General features: G+C 42.4%; 1 protein-coding gene across 5 annotated transcripts in view; it reads left to right on the top strand.

Moving 5' to 3' along the window:
* NEDD9 (neural precursor cell expressed, developmentally down-regulated 9) overlaps positions 1-10955 on the top strand; it is a 313393-nt gene extending 302438 nt beyond the window's left edge. For all 5 annotated transcript variants that reach the window (XM_068236898.1, XM_068236900.1, XM_068236897.1 and 2 more), the window contains 4 exons: positions 638-727; positions 1723-2856; positions 7024-7113; positions 7233-10955. In XM_068236898.1, coding sequence (XP_068092999.1) covers positions 638-727; positions 1723-2856; positions 7024-7113; positions 7233-7742 — 1824 coding nt within the window. In that variant the 3' untranslated portion in view covers positions 7743-10955. The remainder of the gene's footprint in view (positions 1-637; positions 728-1722; positions 2857-7023; positions 7114-7232) is intronic.
* The last annotated feature ends 9922 nt before the right edge of the window (positions 10956-20877 follow it).

Below are 20877 nucleotides of genomic sequence, written 5' to 3'. Positions count from 1 at the left end.
ATTACATTGTATTGTGAGTCCAGATAGGTGGCATGGAAGGCAAAGGACAAAGGTGTTAACAGAACTTTTGCCACTTTAAGTATATTTGTGCATTGTGTTGTGAATTTCAGCTAAAATGATCATGACAGAAACCCTTCAGAATCCCTCTTTCCCCCATCAGTTTGTTGCTAGTAACATGCTTGTGCAACTGTCAGGAAATACATTTGCTGTCAGATGCATTTTCAGAGAATTTGGCTTTCTAATCTTTTTTTACCAGCACTGAGCCCAGGCAAGGCATCTGAAAGGTCTCATTGGGGGTTTTCTGCCTTGACACCAAGTAACAAATAAAAGGACAATTTAGTTATGACAAGCTGATCAGTCTCTTTAATGCTAGAACAGTGTGGGGATGTAGATGGGTATTCTTGCCAATACAGTATTTATGGCATATGCAAGTGGTTAACTAAAACCACATGAGAAAGCAAATTCTTCCTGGGAGCTTCAAATCATAAATATAGTTACCGTACTTATGACATGTCTGTCTGCTAATAAGGAATAGTGAGTGAAAGTATTCTTCTGTATGCTTTAAACATACTGTAGTTTGTATACTGTATATTCCCCTAAAGAATAATAAAATCAGATTTATCCATTTTTGTCCTAGGTATATGATGTTCCACCAGCTTCCAAAAACAGCATGTACTCAAAGCCAGCCAAAGACCAAGGCATTTATGATGTTCCTCCTCCACAAGCGGTAAGTTACAGAATTTATTTTTCTCAACCCATTTTTTCCATTTTTGGAAAGTCCAGGGGAAGTCTTCAACTGTCCTAGAGACTAGATTGTACCTTAACAGTGAGGACTTTGGATGCTGCCATTTTTATGTCCCTTTTAGAAAATGCCAGGCTGTCATGCTGATTTTTAGGGTTCAGAGGCATCTAAATCGCACCTGCAACAAACCAGACCTGATGTTTGTTTTGGGTGAGTGCTTCATAGTATTTAAAGTGAAAAGGGATATGGAGGCTGTCATATATATTTCCATTTAAACAATACCAGTTGCCTGCCAGTCCTGTTGATCTTCTGGCATCTGAGTCACAACCCTGAAGCAAATATGTGGCTAATCCAGTCCAACTCGAGTCAGAGCACCCGATCTGCATGCTTTCTCATGGTCTATGGCTAAAAGCATTAGGGCTCTTTCACATTAGGGCAGACTTTGTGCGTTAACGCAAACGGTAACCAAGGTAAGATGAAAGTCCATAGACTTTCATTTTACCTTTCACACTGGACGCTGCGTTTTGATGCGTTGCGGTTCCGACGCACCCGGGCGCAGTTTTTCCTCCAACGCACCCGCGAGCCGGCGTTTTCCGTTGGGTTTAATTACCAGCTACCGCCGCTGATTGCGTCGCACCGCAGATACCCGATGACACGCCACAGGCAGAGAACGCGTGCAGGAGAACGACTCCTGTTCGCGTTGTCTGATGTGAAAGAGCCCTTAGAGGCAGAGCATCCGAGGGACAGCCTGGCAACTTGCATGGTTTAAAATTAATCAAATATGATAGGCTCCATATCACCCTTGCCTTGGGTTCCCTTTAAAGGTCTGAGAACCAGCAGCCAGATAAGTACCATTCTGAAAAGGAATAAAAGCTTTTAATAATTCAACATAAAGATTGTTTGTTTGTTTTTTGTTTGTTTTAATGACAGCAGATTTGGAAAATATGGAAAATAAGAAATATTTTTTTTTTTTTTTGCAGATCTATAATACCTTGCCTTCAGTTATGGAGAAGGTGTATGACTTCCCATCTTCAGCAAAGCAAAAGCCAGACATGACATATGACATATTGCCTCCAAGTTCTAAAGCGTGTCAAGGGCCATGCATGAAAATGAATGGTCACTTACATTCGGATGTCCTTTCAGGGACAGCTGACTTGTATGACTTCCCTCGTAATCAGCAGAATCAGTCAGCATCAGAAGATTATGATTTCCCACGAGGAGTCCACTTCTCCAGAGATGCTGAAGGTTTTCCTGATGATCAGGAAGGAATATATGATTTCCCGCCACAGGTACAGCAGGACTGTAAAGGTATTCACGATGTAACGGATGGTGTAAATAGACTTTCATTCTCTAGCACTGGAAGCACTAGGAGCAACATGTCTACATCCTCAACAACTTCCAAGGAATCTTCTGTGACTTCCTCACCATCTCAGGACAAGAAATTATTGATGGATCCTGACTCTGCCATTGAACTGCTGCTGAAGCTTCAGCAAATGGTGGAATCTTCTGTATCTAAACTGTTGAGCTTTGTTAATGCTGAATGGCGGTCATATGTTTACATGGAAAGACACGTTAATGAAATACATTCTGCTGTAGACAAGGTACAGCAGTCTTTGTTTGAATATCTTCAGTTCTCTAAGGGTGCTACTGCCAATGCATCTTGCGTGTCGGAGCCTGGACTTTATAATAAAATGAAAAGAGAGTTGCAGAGATTGGATGACACTCATCAGATCCTAACACAAACCAGTCAAGAACTTGATAACTGTAACTGGTCACTCAATGTTCTTACTTTCACGAAAACTGCCAATAAATGTGACAGCTTAGAAAGGTTTGTTATGGTTGCTCGGACAATTGCGGATGATGCAAAGCAGTTAACTACTACTATTAGTATTCATGCAGAACATTTATTTAAGAGTGTTCCTGTTGATTTCCAAAAAAGACCTTCAGGGACAATTGGCACGATTTCTGAGATTATGTATGATTCAAAGGCTCATATCATTCAAGATAATAATCAGGCATTTCCACATATGAGGAAGGACCACAGCCCTAATTTTAAGAACATTGATAGTACAATGAGGAGCTGGATGGATGACTACGACTATGTACACCTTCAGGTAATACACATGTATTTTACATTTACATAACTGACACATGGCATGATATTTGCAGCAATATGGCTTTATTTTTAGTAAAGCCAAATCCTATTTTATAGGACCACAAGGCTATGTTATAATACAGCACTGGCTGATATGCTTGCATACCCAGTCTGTGGTTACCTATGATTAGCTCGTTGACCACTTTTTTGGACCTGATGGCTCTTGCCCCTTAAAGCAAACCTGAAGCAAAAATAAACTTATGAGATAATGAATTGTATGTGTAGTACAGCTAAGAAATAGAACTTTAGTAGCAAAGAAAATGGTATTGTATTGTTTTCCAGTACAGGAAGAGTCTAGAAACTTCAGTTGTTATCTATGCAAAAGAACTTCTCTGAGCTCTTCCACCCAACTTGGGTAGAAGACAGTACTGCTTTCTGAAGCATGGATGCATCAAAAAAACACTGAGAAACAGGTTGAGTAAAAAGGATGCTAACCAGGCAATCCAAAAGTTAAAAATCATTCTCTTTCTTTTCCATAACCTCATTCCCTAGTTTCCCTGACTCTTACTTGGTACATCTGCTGCACAAAGGAAGTTGCAGGGCATGATGCTGGGTTTTCTTCTTTACTTTCCCCTCAGACTTAACTAATGCAGCCTGATTGGCTGGAGCCTCCTTCCTTCCTGTTTTCCCCTCCCACACCTCTGTTCCTCTCTGATTGGCCAATATTTCTCAATGCACTTTCTACTGCAGATTTGGGTGGGGGTGTCTGAAGACTGGGAGGGGGCACTGATACACAGGCAGAGTAAGAGAGGAAATGTCCGGATTGGCTTCAAGATAGACTCAGACAAAATGGAAAATCCTAAGAAGGATTTTCCCTTTTTTACTATAGAAAAATCACTAAAATCAAAATGCGGACAGTGCAATACATAAGTTATGTAAGAAAAGCAAGTATTTAGCTACTTATATATATGTGTTTTTTTTCTGAAATAGTATTTCTGACAGCTCCACTTTAAATAAAATAGAATAATGCAATGTTATAAAAAAAAGCTATATAACTGAAAATAAAAATGAGATGGGACTATCTTTTTTGCTACTAATGTTCTATTATCCATAGTACACATACAATTCATTATACCATAAGTTTTTTTATTTTTTTTTATTTTTTTTTATTTATTTATTTTTATTTATTTATTTTTTATTTTATTTTTTTTTTTGGCTTCAGTGTCACTTTAAGGACCAGAGCCATTCTTTGAAAACCGTGATCATTGTGATTGGCTCACTGACTGGCCTGCGGACAGATTTCTGCTGTCATAGTGGGAGCATAACAAGCAAGCTGCCACAATGTTACAACAGTGCTAGAGATGCGACCACACGGCTAATAATAATGCTAACATTTGTACAAGCACATTTCCCCTGCCGGACTCAAAGCACTTTAGAGCTGCAGCCACTAAGGGTGTGCTCCGTAGGGCACCCTGCAGTGTTTTGGTGTCTTGCCCGAGGTCTCCTTACTGAGTAGGTACTGGCTTACTGAATAGGAAGACCCAAGATTTAAACCCAGGTCTCCTGTGTCAGAGGCTTGCAGCCCCATAGTACTTATTCAGGTATTGCAGGTCTTAGGAATTATGACTGTTATTCAGTAGGCAATGATGTTCCAATTTCATTTTAATAAAAAAAAATCTCTCACAGACAGGCATAGAAAATTATATAATATTTGCTATGTTATAATGTCTGACAAATTCAACTTTTTTTTTTTAGATAGATAGATAGATAGATAGATAGATAGATAGATAGATAAGAAAAAATGTGTATTGTGTTAAGCCTCATCTACACGTGTAGATGAGGCGGCGATCCGGCGGCTCGATTAGCCGCCCGATCGCCTCTTCCGCGTCCCCGCTCGCCGGAATCAATACCCACTCGATTCCCGCTCGTCGCCGCGCTGCTTATCTTCAGCTCGATTCCCTGCCATTGTCCCCTCGCGGGGAGCGAGCAGGGAATCGGCGGCGGGGAGATCCGTCCTGTCGGATCTTAGCAATCGAGCCGCATCAGCGGCTCGATTGATAAGGCACATCGCGGCCGCATCTACGCGTGTAGATGCAGCTTTAGAGACTGTGTGTTTTTCTGTGAAACTGTAGCCTGGTGGTTTAGAAGCAATTTCAGAAACTGCAACATATTGTAGTTGGTATTTATGCATACTGAAATGTCAGTGTTCAGTGTAAACCCGTGGCTTCGCTTTATGCAATGTGTGTGCCCATCACCAAGACCAAGAGAACAGAGAGGCAGGTTTATCAAAACCTGTGCAAATGTGGAGCAGCTTCTAAGATCAAGGATACTAATTGACTGCTCTATGCATCTGCTCCACATTTCCACCGGTTTTGTTTTTGTTTCTTTTTCTCTAGTATTGATAAATCTACCCCAGAGTCCTACATTATAGTTGTGATCTTTCAATGACTTGCTTACATCTAAAATAAAGTCACGCTGGTGCCCTCTTGTCTCTCTTGTAGGCACACAGTTAGTAGATTTTGTTCTGCCTCATCTTGGGGCATCAGAGTAAAGGCCTTCTGTGACCTTCTAGAAATATTTAGCTGTAATGACCACAAAACTGATAGTTCAGTATTTTACAGTGGCCAGGGACTTAAATCTGAAGACACAGGTCCAAAATGATGCTATTTTCCCCATACTTAAATATTGCTAACATACCATACAATCGATGCCATTCATTGGCCCAGCAAATAGGTTCACAATGGAGGAAAATGTGTGCAAAATGTATGCAGATGGTTTACTGGCTGGGGTTAGAATCTGGCAATATAACACCATGAGAGCACTGCCAACTTAGCTACCATGCTGGCCAATGGCCATTTAGGTTACCCTTGTTTAGATGCAATCTGTTTTCAACATATTAAAAACTCACTTCTGCTAGTTTTGCTGCTGTAGAACTGAGTTACCCATAATTCAATGCTTTTGGATGAGAGCGCCATGCCCATTAGCCCATCAGTTCCAGGGAGGGTTAATATGACAACTGTGATCAGGAGAACAGAAAGCACAAAGCACATCAAGAGTTATTACAGCAACAAGCTGTATTGGAGAAATTGGGAGGTCACACATTATGGCCTCAGTTCACTAAGCTTTATCAAACGTTTGATAATTTACCTCATGGGTAAAATCTAATTTTGAATTCACTTAGGTGTTATAGATTTGTTGAACATTTATCAATAAAACATTCGATAAATACCGTATATTCCGGTGTATAAGACGACTGGGCGTATAAGACGACCCCCCAACTTTTCCAGGTAAAATATAGAGTTTGGGATATACTCGCCGTATAAGACTACCCCTCTTCCAACGCACACCAAATAAAAATTTAAAAAAATCATGTACTGGTGCTGTGTATGAACAGATACTGGTGCTGTACTGTATGTGTTACCCAGTATATAACAGTATATAGTCAATTGACTTGTTGCATTGGTCAACTCTCCTTAAGTACACTGGTCAGCTCTCCTTGCCTACCTGTTTATCAGAGCGGTATGGAAGAACAGATTGCGCTCCTTCAGCAGGGAGATCTGAGAGGCGGTAACAGGATAGGGCGTATCACCCGGCATCAATGACACCCGGCGTATAAGACGACCCCCAACTTTTCAGAAGATTTTCAAGGGTTAAAAAGTAGTCTTATATGCAGGAATATACAGTATATAACATCTTAGTGAATTCAAAATTAGATTTTACCCATGAGGTAAATTTATCAAACGTTCGATAAAGTGTTTAATAAAGCTTAAAGTGAATTGAGGCCAAAGGGCGCTACCATTTCTCAGGTGTGTACCTGCGGGATAACTGGCACTATCAGACCATGGTTCTATGCCAGTATATGTTCTGGGAGCTTCACACAAGCATGGAAGGAACAGGTAGAGTCTTGATTTGAGGTACATGTAATCCCTGCAAAAACTGTCTGTCTCCGTCTCTCTAATACTGATGACATATACTGTTATTCTTGTAGTATGGATGACATACACATTTGACGCATAAAATATTTTTGACAGTTTGATTTTAAGCAACCCCTCAGGTTAGTTTTCATGTTCCAACGTTGAGTTTAGCAGATTCTATATATAAGATTTGCCTCACTGGGATTTATGTGATGTGGAATTTCCACTACAGTCATGGAAATGCTTTAACTTACGTACTCTTTATTTTTCAGGGAAAAGAAGAATTTGAACGACACCAGAGAGAGCTTTTGGAAAAGGAAAATATTATCAAGCAGGGAAAGCCACAACTAGAGCAGCATCAGGTAAGCAGTTTTTTTTTTATTTTATTTTATTATTATTATTTTTATTTTTTTTTAGCATTTAATTTACTGCTATTTCTAGAAATAACCGAAGCTTTTATGCTTTTCATTGTGTCTTGCAGCTGAGTCAGTTCCAGCAGCTGGAAAGAGAGATTACCACACCAGTGGAAAATGATATCTCACAGTGGAAGCCACCTCACAGAGTCCCTGCTGAAAACAGCACCTTGTCTCCTCAAGATAAGCAGTTACTCACTTTTTACTCTGACCAGTGTGAGACCCTCTTCATCTCCCTCCTAAATGCTACGGGTGCCTTTTTCAATTGTATGGGCACATCTCAGCCACCCCGGATTTTTGTTGCTCACAGCAAGTTTGTCATACTGAGTGCCCACAAGCTGGTATTTATTGGAGATACTCTGGCCAGACAAGTGTCCACAAAGGAAATCTGCAACAGACTGATGAATTCCAGCAACCAGCTCTGTGAACTTCTCAAGAGCATTGTAATGGCCACAAAAATGGCTGCTTTGAACTACCCAAGTTCCATATCACTTCAGGAAATGGTGGACCGTGTGACAGAACTTTCCAACCAAGCCCAGCTTTTTAAACTCTCTTTAGCTCAGATGGCTTCTTTATGAGACAGACTTTATCCATTATAGTTATATGTATATATTGTCTATGACAAGGAATTCAGAGTCTATATGTAAATATTAACATTATATTTTTGTAGATTTTTTTTTTGTATTCTGTAAAAGCAGAATGAAGGTTTTGTTTTGCTTTTGAAAATTTAGAAGGATTATGCTTATTGACCTATTATGACCTATTTCATATTGATGTTCATTCAAAACGAGCACCTTATGCCACATATAAAGACAATGAACTCTTTTTTTTCAGATTTAAACTCTTATTTTATTTCAATGAATATATTGGAATTTCTGCATCTGAAATTATTTTGAGACACCAAAACCTTTTCACCATCCTGTATGATCACCATCTTTTCTTGGCCTCCTTATCTCTGTAATTTTTCTTTCTTGGTAATAATCTGGCATCCATTTTAGAATCCGAGCCAATAAGATACTGCCCCTCATGGTCAGTTTTCTTGCTGGTACTGAGTTCTTTCTTTCTTTTTTTTTTCTGGCAGGCAGGAGACTGCTGTTTCTGTAGGGCTCATATGTGTCTAAAGTGAAGTCTCAGACTGCCTTTAGCATGCATATGGATGCCATGCTGTCACCCAACGGCATCATGGGAAACTAGGGTGAAACTTTTTTTTAATCATACATTCCAAGGGTTGGCAAATACAATTCTATGACTTGTGTTACTTCGATAAGACACTGTTGTCTATCTCGTGGTTACCAGGCTTCACTTTTAGAAGAATAAAAAAGCAGCTGTTTTAGTTGTTGCTTTGGGATATTGTTCTTTCCCAATAGTTCCTCCCTTATTAAATCAAAGTCAAATACTGAGAGTGGGAACCAGTGTCATGACTTCCATCATAAGGTTTATGAAGTCTTCATAGCCTTAATACCTATGAATCGGATATTTTACATGAAATGTTTTATGTCAAACATAATTTGCCTCAAAGAAATACCCAAGGTTTTATTTTTAATAGTATTTCTTTACATGCATTTTATATGTTACAGGCAATGTAATTGGTTTAAGTAAAGTTTGTAAAGCTTAACTAGACCTGTCTGCATAGGCAGAACTATAGGGGAGCAGCCACTGTAACCATAATGGCTACAACTTTCCTTCCCCCTGACTCACAGGTGCATCCCTCCAGATCAGGTGGTTTTGTGGCAACACTTGTTATGGGTGTGAATCATGTTTGCCATACCTGTTTTATGACCCTTGTAAGATGGGCCTCCAGGGTGTCAGGGTCACCAAGGGGAGGCAAGGAAAGTGGTATGAGGAGGGGGAGGTTCCATGTCCTGTAGTTATACTGCGGTTTTAAACCTGTGCTTGAAAATAGCAAGCAGGAATAATAATCTCTTCTACATTTTTATTGCCGTTTCCATGCAGTGAAGAGAACTCTACTCTCATGGATGTCAAGACAGCAGGAAGTGAGGGAATTCAGTTTTATCAGGGACTGCTTTCAGTTTGTTTCCTCTAGCGTAATCTTCTGTTTGAATTTTTTATTTTGTTTTTATACAGATGTGTTTTTGTTTTGTTTTGTTTTTTTTCTGGCGTAACCAAGGGATTTTTTCTTTCTTTGTTCTAACCTGCCTCCAGCATCACAAATGACAGGAGATTGAAGAAGCAGATAGCAATAACACAGACAATTCTTTACATCCTTTTCCACAGTATCTAAAACCGACTGAAAGTGAAAGCACAGTTATCCTTACATACTAATGTTCCATAGTACAATTATCTATTGCCTTCACCTGTAAACAATTGTGCATGTCTCTCACTACCTGGAATAAGCTCTAAAGCAGATGGATGAGTCCCCAATTCCAGATCTATAAAATACCTAAATTCCCACAGGGAGCTAAGTCTACCTATGAAAAACCTACCATGCACAGTGGGGTGGATGTAACTTGATTACGAGGAATAGAGCCAGAAAAGTGTTCACCATGTGTATATAGCAAGTGTTGCAACCATTTGTAGCACTCAACAGTCAATTGATCCAGAATCCACAGCATCAGAAACCCACAGTAGCATCTGGAACATCTGCCCAATGTGCAGTCCTTGGGCACAGCACCAGATATCACACACCACTCAGGTTTGCTCAGGGTCTGAGTGTTTTTAGTGCAGTTGTGGCCGCTTCTGTCTGCTTTTCAGCATCTGTAACATTGATCTGTTGCTGAAAAGCAGGCACACCTGCGTTAGTGGGCTCAGGCCCTCAGGAAAAAACAAACCTGAATGAATCACCATAGTGAAATATTGCATTATATAAACAGTGGCGTGGTGGTTAGCGCTCTCTCCTTGCAGTGCTGGGTCTCCGGTTAGAATCCCTGCCAGGGCGCTATCTGCAAGGAGTTTGTATGTTCTCCCTGTGTTTGTGTGGGTTTCCTCCAGGCACTCTGCTTTCCTTCCACATCTCAAAAACCTGCAGAATTTAAATGGCCTCCCCCTGAAATTGGCCCTAGACTATAATGGACAATGGTAGGGATTAGTATATAGTGTGATATAGTGCACTCATATTTTTACTGTAGTTGAACCAACATAAAACTGAACTTCCTTCAGATAGCTTTTCTGCGTAACCACCTAACACCTAACACTGCAGGGTGGCCTCCTGAGCGCGTCCCAGTGGCTGCAGCTCTTGAGCGCTTTGAGTCCGACAGGAGAAAAGCGCTATATAAATGTTCGGATTATTATTATTATTATTATTATTAACAAGCTCTGCTGTACATAGCAGCATGCCCCAGTAGGGATTTCCAATTATAATTTTAAATTACAGGTTGGGCAAGGATAACTGTACCGTATTGTGAAAGTTCAGATATCCGTTAAGGTTATACTCTGTCCAAGACCAATAAACTCTCCCAGCGCAGAAGGGTAATATTCTACTTATTGGTATGATTGCTAGCATTGACTCCCACCCAGCAGGCCTTTACATTGCAGACATTGGCATTCCAGCCACCAATGGGGCAACATTACTGTCACTGTTGGCGGAGGCCACTAGCTGTAATGTGATGGGGTGATTATGACCCTGCTCCACAACTGGTATATTTTTTTGTATCAGTTATACAATGTTTACAATTAATGGCAGCTATCAACTTATTCATAATTATTGTATACATATTTATTTCAAAGAAAAGATTGCCTGATCAGACATTCCATGTTATTTCATTTAGTATGTGTATTATACATTCTAATTTCAGGACTTAAGGTTCAAGAATGTACTTGCCTTTATGTCAAGACAGATCTACTTATTAAAACATTTAGAAATATGAATAGTCTGCTTGATTTTATAAGTTTCAGACCACAGGAATATAATGGCTCTACAACTGAAACCTGTATAATGGCCGGTTCACACTTGTTTTAAAAACGTATCTGTGGGATACGTTTTTAAAGCTCTGAAAAAAACGCAGGAAGTGGATCCTATGTTAAAAATAGGACTCGCTTCAATAAAACTTATTTGAAAAAAAAAACAGGACTCTCTTCCGCTCGTGCAAAAACGCTGATCGCAAATGGATGGGTGTGGCATGAAAGCCAAAATGTAATGGAGAGTCCGGATTTGACCGTTTTTTCCTGATCCGTTCTCATGCAAGCCTATGAGAACGGACAATGTCCGTTGTCACTAGGCAAGTCGATGCATCCGTGTCGCCTGTTTCAGCCACATCCCGGAGGCTGACAGAAGCATGGGGATTCTCCATGGGGCTGCAACAGACCAATGAGAATCCTCAGCAACCGGGAGAATTCTCATTGGTTTATGTTGGACCAACGAAAATTCTCCCTGTTACTAGGCAAAATTGGCCTGTTGCAGCCTATGGAGAGTCATGCTTTCTGCAGGCCTCCAGGCTGTGGAAGGGACCGAGCGGTGGCGGCGAGACAGGTGAGCAGCGATGCATTAGTGTTGACATGGAACGTGCACTAGATCCAGATCAGGTCCGTTTCAAACGGATCAGTTTTTTCAGAAAAATAGATCCGTTTGACCTGGATCCAATCTGGAAGCCTTTAAGTGTGAACTGGCCCTTAATTAAAATACTTGTACTCGAGAAATATATTAGCTGCCATCACTGTCAAATGTGGCCAAACGTTTGTGTGGACGCATTTTATCAAATTGATGCAAGGGAACTTGGGGCATTGGCCAATCAGCATCCTTGGTCTGGGGTGTCTGCTTCACCTGATTTTATTGCACCAGTCTGCCTCTTCGAGTTGGAGTCAGAACATTCTGAGTCACTGACTCAAAGGTAAAATCTTTGGTATACAAAAAATGTTTCAAAAAAATAAAACTATACAGATAGTAATACTGCAGGGTCATATACTCAGCACTAGCTCAAACTCCTGGAACTCTCATAACCACATTTTCCTATAAAAACGTGATACTGTTTATGAATAACCTGGGTCTTTTATTGCCAGAAGAGTTGCAACAATCTATCCAGCTTAATTAGCACATGAATTGCACCTGATATTGTTGTGCCATTCAGGTCTTCTATTATATGCTAATTGCCAGGAACCATATAGCTGTAAATCTCATACATTTTCTTTTTTCTTTAAGTGAACCTTAATTTAAAAAAATGTATTTTCATTTACATGTGGCCTCTCTCCCACCCCACCCCCCGGTCTATCTGGTCCCTCGCTGTGGTTCCAATCCACACCGCTTTGTCACCGTCACCCCATGCATTGGTTGCATGCATGTCCTCAGTCATGCTCCAATAGCCTGGATGTTCTGCATCTGCACAGTTCATAAAACTTGCAACTGCACAGAATGCACCAGGCCATAGGAGTGCAATCAAGGCGGCGTCTGGCCAGGTCTGCGCCTTGTGTGGTAGTCCCTTAATGGCTCAGTCGGGGACTTTACCAGCGCTGACAGCAGCAGAACAATGAGGATTGAGAAGACAGCAAGGGACCAGATAGACTGCACGGGGCTGGAAGAAGCCCCAAATAACTTAAAGAAAAAGAAAAAAAAACTTTTTTTTCCTCTTAAGGTCCCCTGTAACTAATGATTAGTTATGCAGAAGAATTCCATAAAGCACAGTGCATTTGCTCTATGGTGCCCCCTCCTGTAGGTGTCGCCATGAGCCTACGTTGCCTATGCCCAAAAAAGCGGCCTTGTAAGATCATACTATAAGTGAATTCGGTAGCATCTGCACATATCTAGGTTTTCAAACTTGTTGGTACCCCTCTACAAGGGTTACTGAAACTATCAAAAAGTCATTAATAACTATCATTGATCTGTGTTAAATCAAAACAGCCTTATTTTTGTTAGAAATGGAATCCTTAACCCAACACAAAAGTGTAAGTATTCCAAGCTGCAGCTAGGTTGCACACTACTGCCCAAGCGCTAGCCCAGCCCTTGATCTTTGCGCATGCGCACTATGGGTGGTTCTGTAGTGCTCCTGGCGACAGAAGGACTATAAAGGGTGCGTGCTGGACAGGGGTGGACTGACAACTCATGGGGCCCCTGGGCAATAGGAGATTATGGGGCCCCCATACCAGTGTTTCCCACCTTTCACGTTATTTTTTTTACAGACTAAGATATAATAATTTACTGACAACAGATATGTTATACTGATAAAAACCCCTGCGCTGCGTGTAGAAAAATGGGTGTGGTCATGCAACAGAATGTGGGCGTGGTCATGTGTAGGGCAAAATATACATGACTTTAGCAGTGGTGTAAAAGGTCTGTCGGGGAAGTTTGAACTCTGCCATAGTGTTTCCCCCCAAAATACATGTAACCTGACAGCATTTCACCAAAAATCCATGCAATTTGGCAGAGGTTCCTCCAAAATACAGATATGGCAGTCGTTCCCCCAAAATAGACGTAATCTGGCAGCAGCGGTTCCCCCAAATACACAATTTGGTAGCGGCTCCCCAAAATATGCGTAATCTGGCAGCGGATCACCGAAAATACATGTAATCTGGCAGCAGTGGTTCCCCCATTACACACAATCTGGCAGCGGTTCCCCAAAAATACACATAATCTGGCAGCAGTTCCCCCAAAATAGCTGCCCCCAGTATAGGTAACCAGGTCAAAAGGTATCCTCAGTGGAAGTAACCAGGTCTATAGGTTTTTCCAGTGCAGGTATCCAGGTCTATAGGTGGTGCCCCCAGTATATGTAGTCCGCTGTATAGGTCCCCCAGTATAGCCAGGTATATGTAGTCAGCTGTATAGGTCCCCCAGTATAGCCAGGTCTGTAGGTGTCTCCAGTAGATCTAGTCAGCTGTATAGGTCCCCCAGTATAGCCAGGTCTGTAGGTGTTCCCAGTATATGTAGTTAGCTGTATAGGTCCCCCAGTATAGCCAGGTCTGTAGGTGCCCCCAGTATATGTAGTCAGCTGTATAGGTGCCCCCAGTATAGCCAGGTCTGTAGGTGCCCCCAGTATATGTAGTCAGCTGTATAGGTCCCCCAGTATAGCTAGGTCTGTAGGTGCCCCCAGTATATGTAGTCAGCTGTATAGGTCCCCCAGTATAGCCAGGTCTGTAGGTGTCCCAAAGAAGGGATCAGCCAGTGAAAGGGAGCGATGGGGTACAGCGGGGAAGGGCGGACATCTCCCCCCCCCTCACCTTGGGGCCCCCCTTCCTGGCTCTCCCCTCTGGAATATTGAAGTGTGGGCGGCGCATCGGCTGACAGCGGGCGGGGAGACTTACCTCTGTACAGCTACCGGAAGTCAGGTCTTGAGTAGACCAGACTTGCGGCACACAGATCAGCGCTCCCTCCACCGGCTGTACAGCGGTAAGTCTCCGCCCGCTGTCAGCCGCTGCACCTGCCCACACTTCAATATTCCGGAGGGGAGAGCCAGGAAGGGGGGCCCCAAGGTGAGGGAAGGGGGGGAGACGTCCACCCTTCCCCGCTGTACCCCATCGCTCCCTTTCACTGGCTGCTCCCCTCCTGGTCAGGGTGCTCTGGTGGCCCCCTGACCACGGGCCCTCGGTCCATGCCCGAGTGCCCGAATGGTCAGTCCGCCCCTGGTGCTGGAGCGCTTGAGCAGTAGTGCTCTACCTGCCAGAGTTTTCACACTTACAGGGCTTATACAAGGGGATGGAGGTAAACGGGAGGAGGTGTGGGCATGAGGAATCCTAACACATACATGCTTGGAGCCTCCATTTGTACAAGGGAGTTTGCCTTTGGAATCCTTAAAGCAGGATTTTTATTTTTTTTTTAGAGACTCAGGTATACGTTGGCCCAGGAAAGTTATTGGCTGCAACTGGGGACCATAAGGATTATTGCATGTACCTGGGAGCTAGGAGGGGTTAATGTCTGCACTTGGGGATGAGGAGGGGTTAATGGCTGTAATGCATAAAGTACTGCAGCTATTAACTCTTCCTGGTCCTCCCAGACCCTTGGGTATAACTGGTCTTACTCGCATATAAGGTGGTGACCCCTATGTTTTGCTTTAGTGAGTCAGATCTAAATTTCAACTTACAGCTGAGGTTATACAGTACTTTTTGTGGCCATTATACTGCCATAACATCATTATTACAGCACCATCTGGTGGAGAATTCTCATTATGACGCCCACTCATAAAAGAAGTGGTGATTCCGTTTTAAAAGAATAAAAAATATTACATGCAATCCCAACTTTTCATAACACCTGAAATGGTCATACAGCAGTTGGCCCAAATTAACAATCCACTTGAATGGAGTAATGGATCAGCTGCAGCCTTTCCTTCTCTCACCAGAGAAACTAGCTGTATGTAGAGATGAGCGTAATGACGTAATTACGATTTCGCGAAATTTCGCGTAATTAGTGTAATTACGATTATGGCCGTAAGTACATAATCGTAATGAAGAAGGATTTTGCGAAATTTCGCGTAAGCGTAATTTTCGCATTACAGTGGGTATTACAAAATTAATGCGTATGGCCATGCTCCCAAGCGGAAAAGTTGACGCATGGCTCAATGTTAGGTAGCCGCCGACTTTAAGGGTTAATAGCAAAGTCCCCTTAAATGCTAAGAGCCTCAAATTTGGAGAATATATTAAGGAGATCAGGAGGAATAAGAGGAAAAAAAAATTTGCAAAAAGACCTTATAGTTTTTGAGAAAATCGATGTTAAAGTTTCAAAGTAAAAATGTATACATTTAAAAACCCGCCGACTTTAACGGTTAATAGCAAAGCCTGCTTAAAGTTTAGGAACCCCAAATTCCTAGGGTATATTAAGGGGATCAGTGGGAATAAGAGGAAATTTTTTTTTTCAAAAAGACCTTATAGTTTTTGAGAAAATCGATTTTTAAATTTCAAGGGCAAAAATGTCTTTTAAATGCGGAAAATGTCAGTTTTTTTTGCACAGGTAACAATAGTGTATTATTTTCATAGATTCCCCCAAGTGGGAAGAGTTTTACTTACTTCGTTCTGAGTGTGGGAAATATAAAAAAAAACGACGTGGGGTCCCCCCTCCCAGACCTCTTTAACCCCTTGTCCCCCATGCAGGCTGGGATAGCCAGAATGCGGAGCACCGGCCGCGTGGGGCTCCGCACCCTGACTATACCAGCCCGCATGGTCCATGGATTGGGGGGTCTCGGAAGGGGAGGGGCAGCCAAGCTTTCCCCTCCCCCTCCGAGCCCTTGTCCAATACAAGGACAAGGGGCTCTTCTCCACCTCCGATGGGCGGTGGAGGTGGAGGCCGCGATTTACTGGGGGGGGGGGGTTCATGGTGGAATCTGGGAGTCCCCTTTAAAAAGGGGTCCCCCAGATGCCCACCCCCCCTCCCAGGAGAAATGAGTATAGAGGTACTTGTACCCCTTACCCATTTCCTTTAAGAGTTAAAAGTAAATAAACACACAAACACTTAGAAAAAGTATTTTAATTGAACAAAAAACATAACCACGAAAAAAGTCCTTTAATATTCTTAATTAACCATTAATACTTACCTGTCCCTTTAAATAAATGATCCCACGCAATATCCTCGGAAATGTTCTATCAGTTACAATGTAACAAAGTTATTACAATGTAACAACTTTGTTACATTGTAACTACGCCGCACCCGACGCCACTCGCCGCTCAGCCGCCGCATACGCGTCCGTGCTGCACGGACCCGACAGAGCTCTGAGCTATATAGCTCAGAGCTCTCTAAGCATCTTTGTATTTGGGCTCCAAGGAGCCCCATTGGTCCTTAGCAGACCAATGAGGTTCCTTCTGATTTGAAGGAACCCCATTGGTCTGCTAAGGACCATTGGGGCTCCTTGTAGCCCAAATACAAAGATGCTTAGAGAGCTCTGAGCTATATAGCTCAGAGCTCTGTCGGGTCCGGACTCCGTGCAGGACGCTAAGTCCCCGCCGGCTCCGCTGCCCTCCCCGCCTCTCCCACATGTCACCCACATGTCACCCACATGTGGGTGACAGATGTGGGCGGGGTGGACAGCGGGGGCCAGCGGGGACTTAGCGTCCTGCACGGACGCGTATGCGGCGGGTGAGCGGCGAGTGACGTCGGGTGCGGCGTAGTTACAATGTAACAAAGTTGTTACATTGTAATAACTTTGTTACATTGTAACTGATAGAACATTTCCGAGGATATTGCGTGGGATCATTTATTTAAAGGGACAGGTAAGTATTAATGGTTAATTAAGAATATTAAAGGACTTTTTTCGTGGTTATGTTTTTTGTTCAATTAAAATACTTTTTCTAAGTGTTTGTGTGTTTATTTACTTTTAACTCTTAAAGGAAATGGGTAAGGGGTACAAGTACCTCTATACTCATTTCTCCTGGGAGGGGGGGGTGGGCATCTGGGGGACCCCTTTTTAAAGGGGACTCCCAGATTCCACCATGAACCCCCCCCCCCAGGAAATCGCGGCCTCCACCGCCCATCGGAGGTGGAGAAGAGCCCCTTGTCCTTGGATTGGACAAGGGCTCGGAGGGGGAGGGGAAAGCTTGGCTGCCCCTCCCCTTCCGAGACCCCCCAATCCATGGACCATGCGGGCTGGTATAGTCAGGGTGCGGAGCCCCACGCGGCCGGTGCTCCGCATTCTGGCTATCCCAGCCTGCATGGGGGACAAGGGGTTAAAGAGGTCTGGGAGGGGGGACCCCACGTCGTTTTTTTTTTTTTTATATTTCCCACACTCAGAACGAAGTAAGTAAAACTTTTCCCACTTGGGGGAATCTATGAAAATAATACACTATTGTTACCTGTGCAAAAAAAACTGACATTTTCCGCATTTAAGAGACATTTTTGCCCTTGAAACTTAAAAATCGATTTTCTCAAAAACTATAAGGTCTTTTTGAAAAAAAAAATTTTCCTCTTATTCCCACTGATCCCCTTAATATACCCTAGGAATTTGGTGTTCCTAAACTTTAAGCAGGCTTTGCTATTAGCCGTTAAAGTCGGCGGGTTTTTAAATGTATACATTTTTACTTTGAAACTTTAACATCGATTTTCTCAAAAACTATAAGGTCTTTTTGCAAAAAAAAATTTCCTCTTATTCCTCCTGATCTCCTTAATATATTCTTCAAATTTGAGGCTCTTAGCATTTAAGGGGGCTTTGCTATTAACCCTTAAATTCGGTGGGTTTTTTATATTATACGGAGCGTTACGGTTTAACGCGAAATTACGGTAGCGTTTAATGCGAAATTACGGCATGAACGAAACGCGAAATTACGCGTTGAAAATTACGCTTATGGTATTTTCAATTACGATTTCAATGGCAATTGCGCTACCATAATTTCGCATCGTAATTGCAAATTTCGCATGCTTAATTATAGTAATGCGAAATTACGAAAATTTCGGCTCAACTCTAGCTGTATGCAGCCCATTGACTTGAATTGTAGCCAATTCTAAAAGTAGTGATCTGTAGCAAACTGGCCTTGAAACAAACACACCATTGGTCTCCATTATATATTCTTGCGGTCCTCCCTGTACCTAGCAAATGCAATTTTGTAATCTATGAAGTGGTGATCAGGCTTATTAACACTTTATAGATCACCACAAACCCCTGTTTAATAATGGGCTGGCTTGGGCCGTGCACACAGGGGCATAGGGGCCACAGTCACATTCCTGACTATCTATACAGAGGCATCTACAGTTGTGTTCAAAATTATTCAACCCCCACTGAAATTGAGTGTTTTGGCCAGTTTGACATTGATTTTGATCATTTCGGTCATCTTGTTTACAATTAAATCAAACAGGCACTTGTAAGTCAGACAAATATAACATAAGTTTTGGAATAGTGTTCTGTGGACTGATGAAACAAAATTAGAACTGATTGGGCCCATGGATCAACGCTATATTTGAAGAAGGAAAAACAAGGGCTATGAAGAAAAGAACACCTTGCCTACTGTGAAGCATGGCGGGGGGTCAATCATGCTTTGGGGCTGTTTTGCTTCTGCAGGTACAGGGAAGCTTCAGCGTGTGCAAGGTACCATGAATTCTCTTCAGTACCAGGAGATATTGGATGAAAATGTGATGCAGTCTGTCACAAACCTGAGGCTTGGGACACATTGGACCTTTCAACAGGACAATGATCCCAAGCATACCTCGAAGTCCACTAGAGCATGGTTGCAGATTAAAGCCTAGAACATTTTGGAGTGGCCATCGCAGTCACCAGACTTAAATCCGATTGAGAACCTCTGGTGGGACTTAAAGAAAGCAGTTGCAGTGTGCAAGCCTAAGAATGTGACTAAACTGTAGGGTTTTACCCATGAAGAATGGGCTACGATACCCGTAGATTGCTGCAAGACACTTGTGTCAAGCTATGCTTCACGTTTAAAAGCTGTTATAACTGGAAAAGGAAGTTCTACTAAGTATGAATGTCACTTGGGGGTTGAATAAAATTGATAATGATGTGAGCACAGAAAAGACATTATTGGTTATTTAATTATAAATGTTATGTTATATTTGTCTGACTTACAAGTGCCTCTTTGATTTAATTGTAAACAAGATGACTGAAATGATCAAAATCAATGTCAAACTGGCCAAAACACTCAATTTCAGTGGGGGTTGAATAATTTTGAACACAACTGTAAATCTGGCTATCTATACTGAGGCACCTATTCCTGACTATACACAGGCCTTTAATCCTGGCTATCTATACAGAGGTACTGACGCCTGACGATCTAAACTGAGGCATCAAATCCTGGCTGTCTATACTGGAGGCACCTACTCCTGGCTATTTAATGTAGGGTAGGGTGGCCCAGGTCCAAATTCTGCATCGAGGCCCCAAGGTTTGTAGCTAGGCCACTGCGTGCACAGATGCGTCTCCGTGAACAGGTGTGCGCCCATCTCGACCGCTGCCCAAAGCCTGTCCACGTGCCAGGCACAACCAACGCACGGACACAGGGACACTGGAAGACGCCAGACAGGGATTTTATTATATAGGACTAGCTGATGACCCGGCATTGCCCGGGTATGTATTTGGCTGGTGTTGGCTCTGCCCACTTTTTCTAACCCTACCACACAAACACTCAGTGACCAAGTTTGTGAGCTTTGGGGTCTTAGACGTCAATAATTTGTATATTCCCATAGAAATTAAACAAATCTGATTGGCTGTTTGTGGCTCTGCCCCTCTCCAGCATTTGAACCCCAGTCACCCAACAACCAACTGTAGCAGGTTTGAGGCATCTGCTATAAACAGTGTAAAATGGCAGCAATTTAAATATTCCCCTTAAAAATCAACAGGTGGATTTTGATTGGCTCTTATGGGCTACACCCATTTCCCAGAAAAAAAAATCTTAGTCATCCAGTGACCATCTGGGCAACGTTTGAGAACCCTGCCATTAACATTGTAAGAAGGTCTGCAGTTTATATTTTTCCAGTGAAATTAGTTTTTCGCTACGCCTACTTTTTGTAACCTTGACACACAGTCACTCAATGACCAAGTTTGTGAGCTTTGCAGTCCTTGGCATCAATTTGTATTTTCCCAGTGAAATGAAATCTGATTGGCTGTTTGTGGCTCCACCCCTTTTTTCTAAGTTTGAACCCCAGTGACCCAATCACCAACTGTACCAGGTTTGAGGCTTGTGCCATTAACAGTGTAAAAATGGCAGCAATTTTAATTTTCCCCTTGAAAATCAACAGACAAATTTTGATTCGCTTTTTATGCTCCACCCACTTTTCTGAATATTAATCCCAGTCACTAGTGATGCTCGGATACCCCTTTTTATAATTCGAGTTTGGTCGAATTCGAATAGTAAATTATTCGAATTCGGTCGAATATTCGAGTCGAATATTTTTTACTATTCGATTCGACC

The sequence above is a fragment of the Hyperolius riggenbachi genome, chromosome 5, assembly GCF_040937935.1.
Source record: "Hyperolius riggenbachi isolate aHypRig1 chromosome 5, aHypRig1.pri, whole genome shotgun sequence".
Taxonomy (NCBI): Eukaryota; Metazoa; Chordata; class Amphibia; order Anura; family Hyperoliidae; genus Hyperolius; species Hyperolius riggenbachi.
This window is presented reverse-complemented; position numbering and strand designations above follow the sequence as displayed.